The 24,417-nt window shown below is 41.3% G+C and overlaps 1 protein-coding gene and 1 pseudogene across 5 annotated transcripts in view; one reads left to right on the forward strand and one right to left on the reverse strand.

The window, feature by feature from the left end:
* Window positions 1–967: 967 nt before the first annotated feature.
* On the reverse strand, window positions 968–6,077 carry LOC123649026 (annotated as a pseudogene).
* Window positions 6,078–8,480: 2,403 nt separating this feature from the next.
* The window catches only part of LOC123649457 (zinc finger protein 679-like), a 52,757-nt gene continuing 36,820 nt past the window's right edge, over window positions 8,481–24,417 (forward strand). For 3 of the 5 annotated variants that reach the window (XM_045567609.1, XM_045567610.1, XM_045567607.1), the window contains exons 1-3: window positions 21,325–21,374; window positions 21,864–21,990; window positions 22,502–22,597. In XM_045567609.1, the coding sequence (XP_045423565.1) occupies window positions 21,366–21,374; window positions 21,864–21,990; window positions 22,502–22,597 (232 nt within the window). In that variant the 5' untranslated portion in view covers window positions 21,325–21,365. Of the gene's footprint in view, window positions 8,652–20,290; window positions 20,320–21,324; window positions 21,375–21,863; window positions 21,991–22,501; window positions 22,598–24,417 lie in introns of those variants that run through there. The other 2 variants (XR_006739009.1, XR_006739010.1) reach the window with 2 other exon arrangements.

Raw genomic sequence — 24,417 nt, forward strand, 5'->3', positions numbered from 1 at the left:
GGTCTTTTCCAGTCTGAGTCTATTAGAAATAAGGGTGCTACGAACCTTTTTTGTGTTTTTTGTTATACATGTGTAAGCATTTCTTTTGTAAATATAGATAGGCATGGAATTGCTGGATCATAGAGTAAGTTCAAATTTGACTTGCGTAAAAAATGTCCAACATTTTCCAAAGTGGCTATGCCAATTTACCTACCCAGCATCAGTGTGCAAGAGTTCCAATTGCTCCTCATCCTTGCCAGGATTTGGTATTGACAGTCTTTTCCATTTTAGCCATTCTGATGACTCTGTTGCAGTAACTCATTGTGGGTTTAATATTTATTTCTCTGAATATCAATGAGGTTAAGCACTTTTTGTATTTTTATTGGTTATTTCTCTATCCTCCTCTGAGAAGTGGTTTTTCAATTCTCTTACCATTTTTGTAGAGGATTGTGTAAGTTTTTATGGGTTTGTCAGAGTTCACTGATTAGAGATGTTTGTCTACTATATGTGTTCAAAATAGATTTGTCCACCATATAGTTTGCTTTTATTCACTCTTAAGTATATTTTAATGACAAAAGATTCTAATTTTAGGGCCCGGCTCAGTGGCTCACACCTGTAATCCTAGCACTCTGGGAGGCCGAGGTGGGAGGACTGCTCGAAGTCAGGAGTTCGAGACCAGCCTGAGAAAGAGCGAGACCCCATTTCTACTAAAAATAGAAAAAAATTAGCTGGACAACTAAAAATATATAGAAAAAATTAGCCGGGCATGGTGGCGCATGCCTGTAGTCCCAGCCACTTGGGAGGCTTAGGCAGAAGGATTGCTTGAACCCAGGAGTTTGAGGTTGCTGTGAGCTAGGCTGATGCCACAGCACTCTAGCCCAGGCAACAGAGTGAGACTCTGTCTCCAAAAAAAATAAAAAATAAATAAAATCACAACTTTTCTATTTCTACTAATTCTAAATATTTTGGCTCAATTCAGCCATGAACACTAAACCACATGTTTCCAGTAGATGGCTTCAAAGGCTGTAGACTTCTTGTCCCCTGAGCCAGTGACTCTGGACTTATCATTCACAGAGATGCCACAGCTAAGTACTGACGTGGACTCTTTCAACTGTACCCACAGTGGGTCTGCTGAGCATTGAGGAGGTTGTCTATTCTATATTTCACAAACCACGTACCGCAACAGGCAACCTTCAGGGACAGCACACAGCTCTCATGGAGGGATAGCCAGTACTCAGTGGGCTTATCTACTGGCAACATCTCCACATTGCTGCTCTCCACGCCTGCAGCCAGCCACTCCCCCATGGGGCAGTATGCCAGGGAGAAGATCTGGGAGGTGTAGTCATTGTGCTGGAGCTGTGATCCTTCCACAAGACCCAGGATCTGACAGTGCCGTCCAAACTGTCCCCCAGAGCTTGGTGCCATCGTTAGAAATGTCAATACACCAGACTGCATCTGTATGGCCCTAGAACTGTCTCACCAGTGTCTGGCTGTTCAGATCTGTGACATTACAGCCTGAGAAGCAGACCTTGGAATTCAGGCTGATGGCCAGGGCATAGCAGGCAGCAGCTGAGGATGTCAGTTCTATCTTGATGCATGAGGTCTGAACTGCCAGGTCTCAAATGGACAAAGTGCTGGCTTGCCCTCTCACTAACAGAGCGCCGCCGTCAGGTAGCAATTTATAGAAATGGATATAATTATCTTTATTCAGACAGTCAAGCTGAGAGACAGGACTCTTATTGCCAGGGGGTTGATGTCCCAGACCTTGATGCAGCCCTTCCTACTCATGTGCCTCTGTCTGGTGGGGTTGCTGATGTTCACCCTGGTTGAGGGTGTCGATCTGGTGAGCATGCTGGGGGATTCCAGGTCCAAATGCATGAGGGTAAAGGGAACAGGCTGCATCTGACCCGCTGCAGTAATGTGGAAGGAATATGCAGGTTTCCACCCAGAGATTCCTGCCAGCTTTGGAGGGAGGATAGGTATTCTCACGTGAGGGAGAGGATCAAACCCCACCATTGGGAAGCACACTTAGGCCACCTCTGCAGTCTCCAGGGTTATCTGGGGAAACATGATGTGCGGCCTTTTGTAAGTGGCACTACGGCTGGTCAGCTCGCTGTTCTTACCAGCACGGGGGACCATGCAAAGGGAGCAGTGTTTAGAGCTGGGCATTTCCAGCGGTGTTTTCAAACCAGCTGCCACTTGGTGAACGAGGTGGTCCGTGGCCGGAGGCTTGTTGAGGCCTGGACCAAGTCCTGGAGTGGCACTTATGCCCAGCATTGGCACATCACCTTGAGGTGTTGGTGTGCTGTATTCCAGAACAGGCGTGCTGGCTTTTTCATGCAAGCTCATTTCTTTAGATTTCAGTGAAGTGGAACTTCCCAAGGTGGCCATGGAGGCTGGGTTGCTACAAGCATCTTTCTTTGGCATGCAGTATTTGTTAGTTTCATTTTCCAAAGATGAATGGGCCGTGATTGTTTTTTGAGAAGGGTCCTCAAGACACATCCACAACTAAGTTGTCACAATTTTTGTCACCATCACTGGTGAAGGCTGGAGTCCTTATCATCCATCTTCCTTTTCTCGATGTAGTTGGAAAACTCAGGCACATTTCCTCATGTATCTGTGCCTTTTAGACTGCATGGGACCAAGCGGGAATTACTTGTGCTGGACACCCTGTGGTGCTCTGCATAGTGGTGCTTGTTGTCATGTTTTATTGCCAAGTGAGACCGCCCACTCAGAGCACCAGACAGTGCCAGAGGTGGGCACTGCCCCAGATGGGCAGGATTTCTGGAGGCTGAAGTCCCTGAGGGTGAGACATTAGGGGCACGGTGGTCTGCTGCACTGCGACAGACACTGAGCTTGCAACTGCTGTTGCACAAGGATGACATTCAGCTCTGCCGCGGTCACTGGCTTGGCAGGCTTGAAGGCCTGGGCCACCTGTTGTTGATGTTCCTGAGACAGAAATGGGATGACCTGTGCACAAGTCACATTCAAGTTGTTGGTGATTTCAGTCTGTTTGTGCATTTCAGTGTTTAATCCACATGACATTCCATAATACATCACATAGTGCCTCCGCATTTTTGTGTTTTCACTTGCTAGTTTCTCACATTCCGTTTTAAGGTGGTGGCACTGCACCCGCAGGAACTGGAATTTCTCCTTAATCTGGTCCAGGGACTCCAGGATAGTGAACTTGAAGGGTTGGCCTGCAGCTTGGTGTCTGGTGTCAATGGCAAAGAAGTAAAATTCTGTAAAATAATTTAAAGAGGTTTATTCTGAGCCAAATTTGAGGACCATGGCCCAAGCAATGCCCAAGAAGCCTTGAGCAAGTGGACTTGCCATGGTTGGGTTACAGTTTCGTTTCATACATTTCAGGGAGACAGGGATGACAGGCAAAGTCATAAACCAATATGTGGAAGGCACACATTGGTTTGGCGTCAGAAGGTGGGACATCTCAAAGTGGGGGAGGTTACAGGTTATAGGTTTATTTAAAGACTCTAGAAATGAAGCTTTGTCTGAAGGCTTGGAATGTTTTAAGTCAAGGAAGGGTGCTAATCAGAGACAAGCTACCTATTTGTTGTGTAATTTGAGGACCTGCAGGTTTGTCTTCCATAGCCTTAGGCCTGACAGTGAGTTACAAAGGATGTCTCCAAGAAAGGAGGGGGCCATGATGAGGCACCTCTGATCTCCCTTCTCATGGCCAGTGACTGAGGTTTAGGGTATCCCCTTGGCCGAGAGCGGGTCGTCAGCCGTCAGCGGGGGGAGCCTTAAAATTTTATTTCAGTTCACAATCCCCATCCCCCCTCGGCCCCTGTCCTGGGCGAGCATTCCTGGCGGGCTGCTCTCCTTTGCTCTTCTCCCCTCCGCTTCCTCTCCGGGTTTTCGCTGGGGCAGCCCAGGCTGACCGGACACACAAACGCGGCACTTTGGGGGACTCCCGCAGGTCGTGGCTTCGCCTTCTGCCAAGTGCCGGTGGGCTCCCGGGAGGCCTTGGGAGCAAGGTCGAGGCCGCCACGGAGGCTCCAGGCGGGGAGCCAGGGATGACGAGGCGGGCAAAATGCGTCCGACGCACCGGGAAGCAGCTTGGCAGGCCCCCTGCGCCCAGCGCTTAGCGTTCCCGCGCTTGCACAAACCCCCGGGACCCGACAGGGCTGCTCCCCAGGGGACGGTTGTTATGGACCAGAGCGAGAAAGTCAACCACGAAAGACTGATTGAAATTCAGCGAGTGTTTTTTGGCTGTCCAGCGGCCCGCTCTCCGGCAGGGAGTGCCACCGAGCTTGGAGTGCGGCCCTGAGCACCGGTTTTGTGACAACTTATATCCCCTTCACCATTGCGCCATATGGAACATTAAACATACACACCTTGGGACATCTTAGGCAACAATTTCCAGCTTCAAGGTTATGAGATCATCTAAAGACCCTCCCGTCTTATCCGATTAACTATTTTAAACAATCGAGTAAAAACCAAGCAGGTTTACAGAAACAGATAGCATCAGTTAGAACAAATACAATTTGCTACACCCTAAATGTTGAGCCTAAGAATACTGAGTCATAGAAATGTCCCCTGTATTTCTGGAGACAAGATTTGATTTCAGAAGTCACATAAGGCTTTGCCTTAAAGAAAAAAGAAATGTGTTAGTTCAAAAGCTGCCTAGTCTCAGGAGGGCGTCTCCTTGGTCAGTAAAAGCTGCACTTCAAAGAGACAGCTGTAAACTGGGCCTATGGTTCTCACCTGTTTTGAAAGACAAGACAGGCCTCTTCCTAGAGCTATGGGTTGCCGGAGCTGGCAAGGACCCCCGGAGATGAGAGCTGATCATAGAGATATGCTAATGCCCAAGCCAGGCCCAGAAGGAGCCATGCGGTTAAAGTAATTAACATAAAGCACAGCTCATGTTGACTTCTGAAATCATCTCTGTCTCCAAGAACACAATCACCGGAGCCAAGATGTCTCTGTTTTTTGCTAAAGTAATAGCCTTATCAGAAAACTTAGAAGTTTGCACCAAGAAGATTTTACAACTCATTGTTCCCCTAGTTAGAGTTAGTTAAAGATCTGTAGTAGCCTTTTAGAAGACTTTGACCCTAAAGCAAACTGCCTGTTAGTATGTGAATGGGGCAACGAGAGCTTGTACCTACCCTACATAATACCTGAGTGGATTTTCAGTTTGGGAGATATTTCTGGCAGGAGGAAATATCCCCATCCGGATACCCTGCTTTTATCTATTTTCATAAACCTTTACTTTATAAACCATATCTTTGGCTCTGTGTATTGTTATTATTATTTCTGTTTCCTACTATTTTTTCATCCTTTGCGATGACCCCTGCCTGAGAGACCCAATCGGAAGAAAAAACCTCTTTGCTGGGAGCGAAGCTAACTCCCTGCAAACTGGCGTGGTCAACTTAGAGACCTGATCCGAAGAAAGAGATAAAACCCCTTTGCGGGGAGCGTAGCTAACTCCCCGCACCTAAATAAGCATTGTAAAATGTAACTTCATATAGCTGGGCAGTATTTGTTAAATCGACTCCCCCTTCCCTTGGACCTAGGACCTGCCTTAAGTCACTTCGATTACTCACCCATTGTACTATGCTAGCAGATAATTGTCAACGCAGTGAATAATCACGAGACCTTTCTTTTCTCTGAATCTGGGGTGGACTCCGGCCTTTCGCCTAACTGGAGAGAACAGAATTTACGTCTGCTTATCACACAGTTCCTCAGGCGCCCTCTGCTCCTCCGGCCAGGGCGCATCAGGGCTCCGTGCCCCGCACGCAGACGCCCCGCACTGCCGGCCTGGCCGCTCAGGACCCCTCCCCCAAGCTACAGTCTTCCTCGTTCTCTTTTCTTTCCTTCCTCTGCCTCTCCGCAAAGGGCACTCCGGCCCACTGCAAAGTTCTGTCAGTACTGCAGCGCCCGCCGGGGTGTGGTCGCCAGGGACAGCTGAGGTCCGGGTAGGCGACGCGGGTCCCGCCCCGCAATGCCAGCGTGGGGCTGGCGCAATCGCTGCCTGCAGGACACGGGGCATAGGCAACCCACTGCTGCTGTGATTCCTGCTCTTGCAGCCCTGGCTTCCACCTGCTTCCAGCGCTGGTTATATTAACACCTGGATGCATAGTTTGTTAACTAGTTAACTAGTGCCATACCTGCCCAGCCCTGCAGGGGATGAGGCCGCCAGCGCAAAGCCAGACAACGGCGTGTGTATAATTCACAATCACTCAGTACAGTGTGAGGACGCAATGACAGAGTATAATATAAAGTAAATTTTAAAAATCAAATAAAATTACTCAGTAACTAATTTAATGGGAAATGTGCAGTCTATATAAGCAAAATAATAAAGCATTCCTGAAATATATGAATGAAGACTTAAACAAATGGAGAGTCATATCTTGTTCTTGGATAGAAACAAAATGAATAATATAAAGAGGTCCTTTATCCTTAAGCTAATTTCAATATTGCATTTGATGTCATAATAGATTGTTGTCAGCTTTTTTAAAGCTAGCAATGATTTTGCAAAATGCACATGGAAGAACAAACCTATAAGGATAGCTAAAATTCCTGAGGAAAAAGCACAATGAGGTTTTCTGCTCCCACAAGAAATTAAAACACATAAAAAGATTCTATAGTTAATGCAGTGTGGTGTTGCTGAAAGTAGACAAACGGACCAGGACAGCAGAAAAATCCCAAAACCTACCAAGGTGCATAAGAAAAGTTAAGCAATAAAAAATTACAATGTTTATTGATACTTTTGTGTTTGGGAACTCGGTATTCCTATAAAAAAGATGAAAATGGATCAATTCTTCTCATGCTAGAGTAAGGTAAAGGATAAATAAAGCAGAAAGCTAAATGGTAAAAAAATGGAGAACATACAAATAGTAGAAGAAAACTTTAGTAAATATTTCTGCAAGCTGTCAGAATAAATCTGGCCTGGGATTGAAACCAAAAGATACTAATAAGAGATTGACACAATATACAACATAAAACCAGAATATTTTGCATCATAGGAAGCACTATAAATCAAGTAAAAAGAAAATGCCAAATGGGATGTTTATTTTATTTGCAACTTATATAACAAAGGGAAGCACTTATGTGTATTTGTTACAGAAAATAAGAAAGCTCTTAAAACATAGTGCCTCATGGCACAAGGACAAAGGAGGTAGTATGAAAAAATCATTCGCTAACCTAAGATGAGACAATTTTTTTTTTTTTTTTTTTTTGAGACAGAGTCTTGCTCTGTTGCTCAGGCTCTAGTACAGTGGCATCATCCATAGCTCTCTGCAAACTCAAACTCCTGGGCTCAAGTGCTCCTCATGACTCAGACTCCGGAGGAGCTGGAACTACAGGCACATGCCACCACACCCGGCTAATTTTTTCTATTTTTGGACACACCTGGTCTCACTCTTGCTGAACCTGGTCTCCAACTCCTGCCCACAAGCAATCCTCCCAAAGTGCTAGGATTACAGGCATGAGCCACCATGCCGGGCCAGATGAGATAATTTGAACTCAGAAATATAGACTGCAGTGCATGGAATTCCATCAAACACAAAAAACAATGTTAGGAAAATTAAATTACTATGCATACATTTTTCCTTGTTTGCTGTGGCTGCAAGCTTATTATTACGACAATTAATAAAAGAAAGAATCAAGCTTTTATCCTTCTTTTCCTGATAGACTTGCTCTTAATGTAATGAAGAGCTCATGAGAAAATGAAATTCTTAATAGAAGAAAGAGAACTACTACATGCAGAGAATAGAGTAGAATTAGAAAACTGATATTTTGCAACCCTCATGGAAACAAGAGAAATCAGAAAAATACCAGCCAATAAATGATAAGCAATTATATGAAAGGAACAGGCAGACATTGCCTGGACCCACTGACCAAACTTAACATAAATAAAAGTGGAAGAACCAGACACGTGTATCCAAATGTGCAGTCTAAACTGGGATGTGCTGGAAGTTAAAATCCAGAGTAACTTTGAAAGATTTGCAAGACTTCATCAATACTATTATATTGATCATATAATGAAATGATGATATTTGGGATATATTGAGTTAAATTATTACAATTTCACTTTTTTCTTTGTCTTTTCTTTTATGTTGCTGCTGGAAAATTTAAAATGGCACACTGGCTCACGCTTTATTTCTGTAAGGCATTGCTGCCTGAGACGATTGTCTCCCTTTTCAAAATTCAGGCTCCCTCCTCAAAACAGAAGTGGCCATGAAGTTTACCAAATCTGAAATTTTAAAATACTTGTTATCATACAGTTTCCGATTTTGAATATGCTATACATCATTCACAAGTGGATGTAACCTTATATACAAGGTTAAATGCGAATGACCTCCAGGCAGCGCCACGTCCCAGGGCAGAGAGAAAGTCCGGGTTGCCGCCCTGAATAGGTGGGATCCCATTATTTGTCCGTCAGGGCCCTGAGGGTGGGGCCTAGAGCCCTACCCAATCAGAAATCACGGGGCGGGAACTGTCCAATCAGGCACGCCGTGGGAGGGCGGGACTTCCGAGGCCCGGCCGGGCCTTTGTGTCCTGCGGGTCCTCGGAGCTGCAGTTTGTCTTCAGCGCTCGTTCTTCTTTGCTTCGGGAAACTCAGGTAACCCTAAGCCTTTGTCTGCCTATGACCTGCGGGTTTTGAAACATCTGCAGGGAGGATCCCTGGGCACCACGGAAGCCGCAAAATGGTGAGTGTGCGGGGCCGGCTGTCCTAGGGTGTTTGAAACGCACCGGCACTGGCTGAGGCAGGACCCGGGCCTCCCCGTGTCAGACCCGGAGTCTGCGCACCCGGGCGCGCACCCGCTGGGGCAGCTTGGCCCTCGGTCCTCTGCCGCTTAGAGCGGGCTTGGGCCGGCAGCCGGAAGCAGGGGCGCCCTGTGTCAACCTCCCAGGCCTGTTTTGGCCCAGTGGGAGTCCTCTGGGTAGTTCCGTGGTGCAGCCCTGCGTCTGCCCTACATTGCGCGGTGACTACGGCAGGGTCATCGGGGAAGAATTTCGACTGGTGTGCGGGGTTCCTGCGTGGGAGGAGCTGTAGCCCCTGGGGTCCCCGTCCCTCCTTTCTCCTGTTAAAAATTAAACTAAGGCACCATTTAAAACATGATAGAGTTGATTAGAGCAAACAGCGATTTATGAATCAGAGTGCAATCATCCATGGTTTGTTTTGGGGGTCCACCAGAGGGGCTTGAAGAAAAGACTTTCATAAAGGGCAGGAGAGAGCAAACCAAATTCAAGAATTGATTGGTTACAGTTGTGTAGTCGTTATGTCGTCGCGTTATTTGGAATATCCTGGTGGATACTTCCTGGGTATGTAATCAGATGTTAATTGGTGGTTTGTGGTTGGTTAAGACTAAATTTTCTTTCTCTCTAAGTTAGTAATATAAAAAACAGTATTTGAATCAGATTTTGGTATTTTTAGGTAGGAACCCAGAGCGCTAGAGTCCCTTCCATCCTATTTAGTTATTTTTACACCAGAGAGGGTCTCAATTTTCCCTTGCATTTTCCAAATGTGTGGCAAGTAGGATCTCAGTCTGCCCCTCTGAGCCCCTAGTGTAACCCATCTAGGACTTGTGGTGAAATCCTAAATTTCCAGTTCCTTCCCCAGATTCCCAAAGACCAACTTATCCTCACCAATTACAACATTATCAACTATTTGTCCTTTATTTTACTTTTGAAACAGAGTGTTGTAATTTATCATTTTTCCACAGAGCAACGGGTGGCTTTAAAAAAAAATTCGTTTTGTGTTTCTGAACATTTCACATGAGAGGAAATCAGAGACTATTCAACTTGACACTGCCTGTAAAAATATACTTTGTCTCTCCTCCTTATAGCTTCCCTAGGCACAGACATCTTACTTACCAAAGGGTTTCTTTGGGTTGAGGTTCCCCTTTTGGAAACTTTATGGGATACTGTGTCCTCAGCCACCCTCCTGTCTTCTTGTGGTCCTAGGCTTCAGAATTGTCCGAGGATGATCCAAGATGCTCATGGTGACCATAGCTCTCGGAATGTGTGGTGAATATCCTGCAGTGTGTACTCCCAGAGAACAGCCTGAACTGTGGTTGTGGATTATGGCTGGTGAACAGCTTGATGCCCTGGGGCTGAGAGAAGTCTCCTAGTACACCCTTCATGAAAAAGGCTAACCGTTTGTGCTGTAACATTTTCCCCCCCAAACCCAGTTTCCATTTTTTGGAGACACATCGGTGGTCAGCCAATCATTGGATGCTGGTATTGAGGGGAAAAGACAGAAATAATTCCTGTTTGCTGGATTTCCTCACACTTGTGAAGGGAGAAACAGTATCCCAAAAGACAAGAAAAGGCCACCCCAGTAAGGTGGTGCAAGAATCTTCAAAGCAATGTGCACTTTAGGCACACAGGTGGGACAGGTGCAGTGGCTCCTGTGAGGGTGGTCTTTGAGCACCTCAATGAGCAGGATGGGGGTTTTCTAGAAGGATGTCCCAACTGATAGCAGGTCATGTCTTGGCACTTGAATCAGATAAGTCTGTGTTCTTGTCAGCACTTCTGCTCCCTGGGTTTGTAACCATGAAAAGATTTTTTTATTCATTTCAACTTAAGCTTTTCATTAACTGTAAAATAAGTTTTAGCAGTAGAGCTTGAAAGATAAGAAAATACTTTTAAGGAGTCATAAAAAAGTAGATTTCAGCAAAACTCTATTTGTATATTGCATTTTTAAAAATTATTATTTACCTATTTTCTTCCCCAGAGTGAGTGTAGTAGGTTTCTCAGGTCTATTCCTTATTTGCAGGTGATTTTCAATAGAATTTTGGGGCTTTGCTTTGGCAAGGATACCCAGGAAGGGAAATAGAAATGAATCTTTGTTCCATTTTGTTTGCAGAAAAATGAATACATTTCCACAAGAAAGTGTGGGGAAAAAAGTTAGAGAATGACAAAGATTCACCAAAACACCTATTCCTCTTTTTTTTTTTTTTTTTTTTTTAGGGTAGAGGATTTGTGAAAGGGGATCATTCTGTTTTGTGTTCTGTTATCTGGATGTTAGAGTTTAACAAGGATAAATCCTAGTTAACAACTGGGACAACTCTTGGAAGAGTTCACATGCCATTGTTTACTAAAGGATTGATTATCATGAAAATAGTAATTCAATGGCCTACTTATTGTCTAAAAGAGATAAATTACTTTTGTTTTTCCTGTAGAAGTATGAAATTTAAGTGCCTTACAATTTCTGTGATATTATGATAGATACATTTTGTGTTTTATCCATGATTCCTGGCTCTCAGCTCCTGTAAGCCCTGTTATTTGCTCAATGACTATAGCAATAAGAATATTTTTTTGTTAAAATATTAGGTCTTTTTTTCTTGGTCCCTGAAGTAGTTCCTGAATGGTAAAGGTGAAAGACAGTCTTTTGTTATTTACCATTAGCCTTTCAAACACATCTGAGTTTATGTTAATGAGACAGTTTTTGCAAAACTCCCAGAAACCACTGGGTGGGAGGCTGGTTGCCAGGGAAAGCAGCCATTTGCTTAGAGGGATGAAATTTTCAGTCCAACTCCCAACCTTTGGGGAGCAGGGAGGGCCTGAAGGTTAAGTGTATTGTCAATGACATACAGATAAACTAATTATGCTTATAAATGAAGCTTCCATAAAAACCCCAAAGGACAGGATTTGGAGAACTTCCAGGTAGCTGAACAGGAGGTAGTTCCTGGAAGGTGGGGAGCCTGGCAAGGGCTTGAATCTCTGCGTGCCTTCTTCTCCACGCCTTGCCCTATATATCTCATCATCTGGCTTTTTGTTTATGTCTTTCGAGATATTCTTTAAGATAAACCAGTGAATAAGTTTTTTTCCTGAGCTTTGTGAGCTGTTCTAGGAAATTAATCAACTATACAGAGGAGGTCATGGAACTCCACCTTGAGGCAGGTCAGTGGGAAGTTTTGGAGTCCTGGACCTGTAAGTGGTGTTTGAAAGGGGAGATAGATTTTGGGGGTTGAATCCTAAACCTGTGTGATTTGACACTATCTTCAGTTTGATAGTGTCAGAATTGAGCTGTATTTGAGGACATTGAGCTGCAAGATTGCTTGCTTGCTTGTCAGTAGGTAGAAATTTGTACACATTTGGTCACATAAATCTTCTGTGTTGATTGTTGTGGTGTGAGAGCAGAGGAAAAACATTGTGGTTTGAGCATTTTCCCTTCAGAATTTTCTTCCCTTCTATAAACCTGAACACCGAATTTAAGTAATTTTGGTACAGTCTTCAAACACTGGGTATTTTTTATTTACAATTAAATGAATGATCCTCAATGAGAAGCAGAGGCATGAGACCAGTGACTCCAAGCCAAGGCCAATCTTGAGCCTGCGAAAGGAGGTCATCGAAGGCCCAGTGAGTTTTTGCTGCGGGGCCTCCCCTGCAGGTAACCCAGCCTGCTCATACCAGCCATGGAAGGAGCCCTTTATACTGAGAAGCTACAGAGCCCCGGAAAGCTGGGGACTGGGACCCACAGGAAGGTTTGGTTGGTTTGGGGACAGAAAGACTGTGTGATGCCCCTTCTGAGGGTGCAACTGTTATTGTCCTGGGGCAGTTTTTAGACATTGGCAAATAAAACAATTTCAGATTTAGGTGAGAAGTGACTTTATTGTGAAGGAGTATTGGAACCAGGGAAAGCACCAAATATAAGATCTGCAAGCATCTCAAAGGTTAGGCAGAAAGGGGCGTCCTTTTATAGGAAGGAGTAAATGAGATTAGAAAAAACATTAGTGGGAGAAGTCAGGATGTCAGGTGGCACAATTAGATGGTAAATCAGAGAATGATTTACCCTGAGGTCAGACTATTCTTAGGAGGGGCAGACAGTAGGGTTATAGGTATACTGGCTAAGGCTGAGGGAGGATTACAGTTCAGAGGCCTGGCAGGAGAGTAACTTAAGTCACATTTGGTTAGCAAGTATTCTGTTTAGACTAGTGAATACAGAATTGTTCATCTAATTGTTTATGAAGCAAAAATGGGAATTTTTAGGTCTGTATCTGACTTTGTGATAGGTAAAACAGGAAGCATCATGTAGGTCATAATGTAAAGGGTGTTTCTTTGCAGTGAGCTGCTCTTAATGAACAGAAAGGATGGGAGATTTCTTTAATCACAGCTATTTACCAGCATTAGTTTCCAGCACCATCTTGCCCCACCCTTTTGTCTTGCACTAGACATCTCTTGCATTTGGCCATTCCTACCTGTACCAATTCTAATAAACTGGTAAGTGTAATTAAAGTGTTATGCTGAGTTCCATGAGTAGTTATATCAAATTATTGAAACTGAGAAGAGAGTTAATGGGAATGCTCAATTTATGGGCAGTTTAGAAGTATACATTATTATAAGAGACGTTGATCTTCAATTTAGCAGCACAGGGACTGGTCAACAATACCTGACACGATTCCCCTTCACAAGGTTAGAGGAGATGTTTTTTTGATGGTATTTTCAATAAATATACTTTCTAGGGTAGAGGTCATGATCTTTGATGTCAACATGTCCTGGGAGCTTGATGTTAAAAGAATGTTTAATTAATATAAAATTTTTAGTGAGAAGTTTTATAAGGCCTTGGCAGTAATGAAGAATATTACCTTTAAGGAAATCTGCTTTGGATGCTACTTAATGCAGGCGCATGGGCCTTCCTAATTTTATTTTAAAGGAAGAAAGTTGATGTTTACCCAAGGGGCTAGAACATAAACATACCAACAGAAGAGCTTTAGGCCAGGGAAGATTAAAAGTTTCTGTAAACTTTGTCAATTGATTTTTTTATTACCCCATTTGTATATTCCACCAGTATGGAAGATTGATGGTGGTGTGTACAATGGAAATGCTGAAAAGTTTGCCAAATGTTGCAAATAGACTGAATTATTTGACCAGTGAAAGGAGTTTCTCAGTCTCTGTGAAGCTCGTAAGGTAATCTCCGATAAGGAATAGTACAAGACTTAAAAGGGTCATAGTTAAAGCACAATCAACAAAGTGAGACAGAGTCTCCTTCTGTTGCTTGGGCTAGAGTGCCATGGTGTCAGCCTAGCTGGCACCAACCGCAAACTCCTGGGCTCAAGCAGTTCTCCTGCCTCAGGCTCCTGAGGAGCTGGGACTACAGGCGAATACCACCGCGCCCGGCTAAATTTTCTATTTTTAGTAGAGATGGGGTCCCACTCTTGCTCAGGCTTGTCTTAAACTCCTGAGTTCAAGCGATCCTCCCACCTCAGCCTCCCAGAGTGCTAGGATTACAGGCGTGAGCCATGGCGCCTGGCATCGGCCCATTTTCTTTTTCTTACAGTTTACTTAAAAAGGTGAACCAAAGTGTTTTTTTATTATCTCCTATTAATATTTGCTGAAAATTTTGTTAAAATGCAAAAGCCAAATTTTATTCTGGTATTATTGTATTATTAATATTAAAGTTAATTTTAATGAAATCCTTTTTTTTACAGATGTATAATAATTTTTATTTTGAAATAATTTCTCATAATATTTTTATGGCTTATAAGCACAGCTCATTGTCTCAGTAACATAAACACACCTCATTTTCCCTGTAACATAAACAAAAAGATTATTTTTAAAATTTGTAATCATTAGGAATTGTGACCTAGCATGTACCATGAATGACTAGCAGCACTTTGAATTATATGGATTGCAAATGACATTGCTAGCAGTACATATGTTGATGTTCTAATAAAAAAATTTAGAGAAATGTGAGCCAGAAGAATCTTATGATCAATAAACATATCATGTGATAAAATATTGCTACTTTTTATCTATAAAATTATGACACCAGAAGGTTTGTAATTATACATTTTATATCTAGTACGTTAATTTTTTTTTCCAGTTTTGTGACAATGCAGCTTTTTTTTTTTTCTTTTTTCAGCTTATTATGGGGGTACAAAAGTTCAGGTTATATATATTGCCCATGTCCCACCCATTCCCCCCCCCATGTCAGAGCTTCAATCATGTCCATTCCCCAGACAGTGTGCATCGCACTCATCATGTAGTTATACCCCCATCCCCTCCTTCCACCCTCCATCCCCCCGAGACAGAACATTCAAGTGTGTCCATTCCCCAGACAGTGCACATTGCACTCATCAAGTAGGTATCACCCATCCCTTCCCCCCACCCCCCACCTCAGTCTGAAACCCAATTGGTGTTATTCCCAAATGTGCACTTAGGTGATGATCAGGGAAACCAATTTGCTGGTGAGTACATGTGGTGCTTATTTTTCCATTCTTGAGATACTTCACTTAATAGAATGGGTTCCGATTCTCTCCAGGAGAACAAAAGGGATTCTATATCACCGTTATTTCTTATAGCTGAGTAATACTCCATGGTATACATATACCACATTTTACAATTCCACTCATGAATTGATATACTCTGTATGTAGAATTGGTTCTCTTTTTTTTAGTTTTAATTACCATATGTTAGTCAAGATTTTAAGTCTTAGTAACTTTAATTCATAGTGAAAACCTAAGAAGTAGGGAAGTTTAACTGTGGGTCACATAGTAACAATTTATGAATAGTCATTTTATAATTTTTAGACATGTAGGCTTTGTAATGGAATAATTTTTCAGTGTGGAACAAGACATATTTGCTAACATACCTAAATATCTTTTTTCTCTGAAATAAAAAGCCAAAAGCATACAGACTCATATTTAGTAATTAATATCTTAGCATTATATCTTATTTGGAAGTGATTTATATACTCAACAAATATCCACTGTTTAATTTAGGTTAGCAAAATTCTAAAGGTACAGTTACCAAAAATATGTGAGAAAACTTTTTTCAGTGAACATATTGTGAAACATAATTATTATAACTTGATTTATAAGATTTTGTCCATTTGTCTATTTATTCAGTGTTAACAATTATGTTTATAAAATCTCATGAGACTTTAGATAAGTCTAGCCATCATCTCAAAGTCGAACTTTTTAGTAACCATTTTTATATTCCTGTATGTTAGACAAGTATCATAAAAGCAGTAACCTTAAAGTTATAATAAATACACACATATATTGCTGATAAATCAGAAGGCATGGTTGTTTGCATTAAACTAAAAACATTAGTCATATTGATAAAATACATAGTTATTTTCATTTATTTGAGTTTGCTTTTAGTTTTAGGGTTTGCCTTTTAGTTTCCTTGTTTAAATACGCATGCTTAACAGGCACTGGAATCGGGTGTCCCGTCACCTTGCCTTTTCCACTCCCCGGTGTGTCCTGTCAGCTGCGCCGTGAAGGCATGCAGGCACCTTTCTCTCTTACCTTCATGGCTGCAGCGTGTTTGAATATGAGGCTGTCACGGGACTGTAAACCTGTGCCATGTTAATGGACATAACTGTAACTTTCCCATATTTTGCTATGACAATTAAAGCCACAGGGAATAACCTTGAAAATATTTTTCATGTTGCTGAAACAAATTGCACAGTACATTTCTGCAATTGGGTTTCCAGAGTCCAAGGTTAATGTCATTGTGCATTTCTTTGTACTTTGATTATATAATTTTGGCTTCCCAGCAGAAATGTTCACAAGTGCCTCTTTCTCTACAGCATCACTGAAAATTGTGGGGCTTTTGACAACTGATAGATTAGTTTCAGTGTGCATTTCCATTTTTAATATGTTTTTATTTATGAGGTGCTTTCTTTTATTTGTCAACTTTATGCCTATTCTGTCAAACTACTGATTGTGTTAGAATCGATATCTGAGGATGTTTTTCTCTTCTATTCAAACAGTTGTAGGTCATTTTTGCGTGTTTTGGAAGCTTAACATTTTTCTTATGTGTTTTGCATATTTCATTTGAAATTTTCTTCTGGATATACTTTTGTAGCTCTAGTAGTGTTCTTTATCCCCCTGACATTTGCTAAATTTTTCTTGGTTTTATATATAAAAAACATTTTAAAAAATTGTAGAATATTCTTTGAATTATATGTAAATCGTCTTCACATCTAAATAGGCCTTTTGTTGATCTTTGACTCAGGAATGTCTTTCTCTAGAACCTTTAACCCATTGCTTTAAAATGTAAATAGCAAAGAAGATAGAGCCCTATCCCACAGTTTGCATTGGAGAGTGGAAGCTTACATTCAGTGGGCACATGGCTCCAAGTTATAGAACTACCTCCTATCATGAAGATGTGGAAAATTTAATTTTCCTTGGAATATAGCCAAAACACGATAATCTCTCCAATCACCAGATGAATTTAGAATGAATTTTATACAAGAGAAACAATGTTGTCAAATCTTCTACTTTGTTACCAAACCAAAGTGGGTCCACTCCCCCAGCACAGTCAAGACAGATGCTGATGCAAAGAGTTGCAGTGGGAGAAAGAGCGTTTTATTGCAAGATGCCATGCAAGGAGAATGGACACCTAATGCTTAAGACTGGAACTCCCCAGTGGCTCACAGGCAAAGGTTTTTAAAGATATGGGCACATTTGAGGAAAGCAGAAGTTTCAGGCAAAACTGCAAATCAGTACACAGAGGTTATGTATTGGTTTAGAATATCTTGAAGCAGGGGCTTCTTGGTCATTGGTGGATTCAGAGATGACTTGATTAGCAGAAAGTGATATTAAGGTGAGTATGACACTCTCTAGGCCCTTCAGAGAGAAATTTAGGTAAAAAAAACTGTGGTCACAGTTCAATTCTTCAGTTCCCTCCTATCTGCATATTCCATGAGCGGGAGAGTTCTGGAAAACAACCCAAGAACATATGTTAAGAGGTTATCTTTTAGTTTCCACAGGGAACTAAAACACCTCATGACTCTGGCTTGCTTGGAGGACTGTAGGTAGTATTCTCTTTTGCTCATCAAGTTGCCTATTCACTTTTCAAGGCTACCTAGCTGCCCAGGATTTCCCTTGAAGGGATTCAAGATTTTTTATCTATTTACATACTTGGGGGGTTCTGCAGGCTGATAAGAGGGGACCCTGCTCCATCTCAACTTGAGGACTAATGATGGTGACCTTTCCTTCTGTTTTTGCAAGCTCTTAGGAGATTGTCTGTGGTGCACATCCCATTCTGATTTAATTATGTAATGAAAGAGTTTTCTTTCTGTGCTACCGCTGTGGAGTTTTCCTGGGATTGGAAATACTTGTCTTTTTAATTATAATTCTCAAACATTGTTCAGAATTACCAGATGTAACATAAACATATAAGGTGCCCACCAGGCTTTACTCTTTTGAGACAGAGTCTCGCTCTGTCACCCAGGCTAGAGTACAGAGGCATTAGCTTAGCTCACAGAAACCTCCAATTCTTGGGCTCGAGCAATCCACCTGCCTCAGGGTCCTGAGTAACTGGGACTACAGGCACGCCCCACCACACCTGACTAATTTTTTCTATTTTTAGTAGAGATGATGTCTTGCTCTTGCTCAGGCTGGTCTCCAACTCCTGACCTCTAGTGATCCTCCTGCCTCAGCCTCCCAGAGTGCTGGGATTATAGGTGCAGGCTTCACTCTTGAGGGGTCTTTTCCTCTTAGGCTTCCAGAATAAATAATTAGCTTCAAATATAATTGTCCTAAAAAACCCTAAGGGGTTTGATGACATTGCTTGTCATTATGTTATAAAATAGACCCCCAAAATGATGTGCATAGGTTGAAGTTATTCAAACTCTGGGAGTCAAGTTTCTCTTGGGAAGATGTAGGAAAGACAGAACTGAATATACGTTAACAGAATAGAGGTGAGAAGCCCAGGGCCCTCTCCCCGCCCCAACCTGCCCAGATCCACCCTCTTCTGAGCCTTGTCTAGGTCTGGTCCAATGTTGGATTCTCCCTGCACAAAGCTTATTAGAGGAGATCAGATTTTTTCATGGCTTCTCCTGCTGTCTCTCCAGAGCTGGTGCTTACAATTTTCTCAAACCTGAAAGCAGATAAATAAGGGCAAAGTGCTATTATTTTGGGGCCTTAATTTTTTTTTCTTTATTTTTATTAAAACCTGTGTTTCTAGAGAAACAACCCAGGAAATTGTTTTGTGTTCCTTTACATTTAGTAGTTGCTCCACAAGTTACAAGACGGTAAATGTAAACACAATGAAAAATCCCTCTGAACTACAGTCCACACCTTTCCTTTCTGTATCTCTTCCATTTGTTTATATTTAGCTTTTATTCTATACATTTTCCTTTTAAAATCAATGGTAGATAAAAGAAACAGGGTGGGCCCTTCACCTAAATCCTGGAAATTATGGGGCACTTAGTACCCACCTTGCAGGATATTATGACAATTAACTCCCAAAGTTTGACTTTCCAGCACTGTAACACAGGGATCCCCAACCTATGGTGAGCTGCAGAATTATTTTGTTATGTATTACAACGTAGTAATATAGAAATGAAATTCACAAAAAATGCAATGTGTTTGAATCATCCCCAAACATCTCCCCACTCCCCAGTCTGTGAAAAAATTGTCTTCCCTGAAAATGGTCCCTGGTGCCAGTAAGGTTGGGGGCCACTGCTGCAGCATACTTGTGAACATATCGCACATGCTCAGTAAATACTGCATGAAGGCAGGGCACGTGTTGTTTTCCAAATGCAGACTTGCTCGGACTCTGCTGCCTTCTCTAGCCTCTGTGAACTTTTAATAGACTGGCATGTTTCAGGATGGCAATTGGTGGTCTTCACTTTAGACCAAAAGTATTTTTGCCATAAGCGTGTTGGGTGTAGTGCTCTCTGTGTGCTGTGCCTGCTGTCTCTAGCTGAGTGCTACTGATAGTGGCTCTAGGAGAAGCAACATCAGCATTCACAGGGGACTTTTCAAGGAGCCAATTCATGGGCCCCTTCCATGGCTGCAGAATCACATTACTTAGAGTGGGCTCCAGATTACCAAGTCATTTATAGGCACATTCTAAGAGTTTCTCCATCCAGGCTTCTAATTGGAATGTCCTGGCCAGTTTGAAATGCCATCACCTGTGCCCTCTCCCACAGAGTCTGTCTATTGATCTAGATGGCAGCATTGATGCGATTTTAATTAAGTGCCCCATGTGATGCTAAGTTGCTGCCTGGATAAAGTACAAGGGCTCTGAGATATATTCATGAGACTTGAATTCAGACTTGGTTCCAAAGGAAGGTCATAGGGCCTGCTCTGATTGTGTTTTGTAGGGCAGGTCAGTGTGGTCCATATTCCCACTGCTGCAGCAAAAATTGCTGGTGACTGTGGCAGGGCTGGGTACCTGAGGGTAGGAAAGAAAAAACTCAAATTTTGATCTTTATGTAGGACCTCATTGTTCCTGACTCTCTCCTGTGATGAAGGACAGGGAAGTGTGAATTTTTTCTGCCCTTCATGGTCCTTCTGCTGTGGGTGTGGTGGTAGCAGGGAAAGGGTTATGCTGACAACTTTAGATGCATATTCTCAAGATACATGTGTGATTTTTCCAGATAATCTTAACTAAGAAGAAATTTCAGAGAAGGAGGAAGAGAGAAATGGCTGGTTCTCAGGTGAATGTGTCCCAGGTCAGGGGCTGTGTTCACTTTTCCTCTTGGAATGTCATGTGTTTAGACTTTGCAGACCTTTACTTTTCTCCTTTTTTGTTCCAACCTAATGGCTTCATTTCAACTACTTTTTTTCCCTTTTTTTCTTAATGATATTCAAGAAGCTCTGAAAAATTCTTTTCCCCCGTATACCAGAGTGTTCTCTCCATTCTCTCTATCCAGGTTTCTTATATGCCGTAAACAATTGTTACCATAAATTTATAACCTGCAATATTAAAAAATATTCCCGTTGTGGCTATTAAACATCTCAGAATCAGAATCTTGGATGCCCAAGATACTATTGGAGATGAGTTCAGTCCCTAGGATATCAGTGAGGAAGGGGAACATGTACTGTTTAGGTCCTATCTAATTGCTCCATCAGTTCTGTGCAGAACGAGATTAATAGAATACACATTAAATGTTCAGAATAACTCAGAAAGTTCTGAGCAAAAGAATAATTAGAAGAGATTTTCTCTCCAGGATACTAAAGAAAGACTATTTAAATACATTATTAGAGATTACAGAACATGAGAGAGATCTGTAGCTTGAACTTTGCATAAAAGTAATGTTCATGATTAGATTCAGATTATAATTTACTTTTTTCCTTTGGCCAAAAATATCAAAATGTCACAGCAGTGATGGTATGTCTGTGTGCATTGGCACCTAGTAGTAATTTGTTGTATTACAGTTCATATTAATTGTAGTCATTTGGTTAATGTGTTCTTTATCAATTTTCTAGTATTAGGGTTAATTATTTTTCTCTTAATTATTAAGTACCTTATGAAGATTTACCAAGTGATGGGCATAAACCATCACATTTTATCCCGAAGCTCCGCTTTTCTTTTTAGATTCCCTTTGCATATAACTTGTTTTGGAAAATAAAGGCTCTCACATTTGTTTTGTGGTCAGATGAACTGAGATAAAGCCAGGCTCTGCTGCTACTGAATGTTTGAAAAATATTCCCTTTTGGTCAGAAGCATTCATGTCACTGGTGAGCTTGGTAGAAATTCAGAAACTCAGGCTTCACCCCAGATTTTTAGAATCAAAATCTGTATTTTAACAGAATTTCTAGTTCATTGTTGTACCTATTGAAGACTTTGCAAAATTTAAGAAGTATTAATACCTTCTAACTCAACATGACTTTTCCATGTGAAAAATATATACAACTTATCCTGTAGGATGTAAATATAGTACTCAAAAATACAAATGCCTGTGTTGGTGACCTGAATTTTATACTGTATCATCCAGAAAACTATAATATCTACACTAGTCTTTTGGACCTTATGTCATCCTCTTTCTGCAGAGTTAAATAACATATTAGAGAACATTTCTGTGTTAAAAATTGTCTTTTTTAATAATTCCAGTTACTCATATCAGTCAGAACCAGTTCTCTTCACTGTTATTTCACCAGGAGTGAAATTAAGAATTCTCCACATGCCCACTTGTTAAATATGTGTTTTGTTTTGTTTTGTTTTTTCAGGGACTGTTGACATTCAGGGATGTGGCCGTAGAATTCTCTCTGGAGGAGTGGGCATGTCTTGACAATGCTCAGCGGAATTTGTATAGGGATGTGATGTTAGAGAACTACAGAAATTTGGTCTTCCTGGGTAAAGATCATTTCAATACACAATTTTTATTCCACACTAAGGATTTTATATTCTACCTTTGTAGAATTTTTTCTGGGATTTTGTGCTTTGCATGAGTGATGTTCAGATCTTTGTTCCCAAGGAAAACTTGGGATTTCTTGGTATGGGAAGGAAAATCTTCAATCTGTTTTATATTGACATTAATCTTTCCCTTTCTTGAGCTGATCTGTATCCTTCACTCTTCATTAGTGATAATTCCAAAAATTTAGTGGCATAAGATATTGTTGCTCACAGCTTAAAATCCAATGTCCACCACCAATATTTGATTCCAGAGTACTAGGTAATGGAGCTAAGGATCCCCAAATTTTAAATACTTTCTTAATATTCTAAAACGTCTGTCAGGAATTACTATTTGGGGATTAATTTTTTTTTAGAGTCTTCTATACTGTTCCCATTTCTCTACTAAGCACAGTACAAGATTGGTAATTGAAGAATCCCAAAAAAGTCATGTTACTTTTTTCAAATAAAACAGGTCTTGCTGCCTCTAAGCCAGACCTGATCACCTGCCTGGAGCAAAGGCAAGAGCCCTGGAATGTGAAGACAAATGAGACAGTAGCCAAACACCCAGGTAGGTGGGAGTGAATGAAGCAGATGACACAGGTGAGAGGTCCAAAGGTCAAGGAAGAAGGCAGATCTTAAAAAGTGTTTTGGAAAACTCTGCTTCAATGGAAATGGATTCTGGGAAGCCTGGGTTTCTTTCTCTTAATCTTTGATAGGGGGTTCTCTGTCCTTTATTCTGAAATTATCTAAGGACTTTATTTCCCTTCAGTATTGTTCTTTTAAGGTTAGAGTGAGAACAAAAGCCATGTCCATGGTTTATAAGGGACTGCAGGTGCTGACTGCTTTCCATTACATTACAGGACATGGAAATATGTGTGTATATTTGAGAAAAATCTATGGTAGGTAAAGCATTTTTTTTGAGACAGAGTCTCACTCTGTCCACCTGGGTAGAGGGCAATGACATCGTGGTAGCTCACTGCAGCCTCAAACTCTTGGGCTCAAGTGATCCTCCTGCCTCAGCCTCCTGAGTAGCTGGGACTATAAGCATGTGCCACAGTCCCTGGCTAATTTTTCTATTTTTAGTAGAGATGGGGGTCTTGTTTTTGCTCAGGCTGCTCTTGAACTCCTAAGCTCAAGCGATCCTCTGTCCTTGGCCTCCCAGAGTGCCTGGATTACAGGCATGAGCCAACACACCTGTCTGCAAACCACGTTTTAATTTCTCTGCATTTATTGCATTCGTGTCTGAAATGTGTGAGTGTAGTGGTGATATTGGTATTGGGTTCAGAAATCCCAGGATCACCACAAGCAGATGTTATATGTTTCCTGCTTCATGATTTGTTATGCTGTGAAAGTATTAAATGTGTTTCTACAGAAATTCATACTCATTGTCAGAACACTAAGTATCTCCCTAAACATAAGAAAATATAATGTCATTTTACATCAATATTCTGATTTTATTGTGAAGTCGGATTAATAATTTAACTCTATGTGCCCATATTTCTCAACTGTAGTATAGTTTAATGTATCTACTCCGTACTTTTCTTAAATATGTTTGGGGCACTTAGAACATTGCTGAGCATGCATTAAACTCCCACTTTTTACTTTTACCAACTCTAATACTGTAATTTTCTCTTTTTTAGTATGAAGCTTACTTGGGTTGTGTCATTCACAGGTTTTTTTGTGTGTATCATATGAATTTTCTTCAGAAATAAAAGTAGTATAACTATATACTTATTATGTACAGTGTAATGATTTTATATGTTTATATGTTTTGAAATGATTAACACAGCCAAGTTAATGAAAATATGTATCACCTCACAGTTACGTATTCTTTTTTTTGTAGTGAGAACACTTAAGGTTTATACTCAGTAAATTTTAAGATGAAAACATTATTATTAGCTATAGACACCGTGATATACATTAGGTCTACAAAACTTATTGATCTGATAACTTAATGTTTGTACCCTCGAACAACATCTTTGCATTTTTCCTTACCTCAGGCCCTGGCAACTAGCCTTGTAATCTCTGCTTCCATGAGTTTAACCTTTTTAGATTCCCCATGTAGGTAAGATTATGCAGTATTTGTCTTTGTGTGCCTGGATTATTTTAATTAGCCTAATGTCCTCCAGGTCCATCTGTGTTGTAGAAATGATTGAATAATATTTTTATAGCTGAGTGACATTCTATTTTGCATATGTAGCATATTTTCTTTATCCATTCGACATTTACAAATGTTTAGGTTGTTTTCATATCTTGGCAATTTTGAATAATGTTGCAGTAAACATGAGGATGCAGATATTTCTCAAGACACTCATTTTATTTCCTTTGCTTATATACATAGAAGTGGGGTTGTTGCATTGTATGCTAGTCCATTTTTTTTTATTGTTT

Source organism: Lemur catta, chromosome 13 (genome assembly GCF_020740605.2).
Source record: "Lemur catta isolate mLemCat1 chromosome 13, mLemCat1.pri, whole genome shotgun sequence".
Taxonomy (NCBI): Eukaryota; Metazoa; Chordata; class Mammalia; order Primates; family Lemuridae; genus Lemur; species Lemur catta.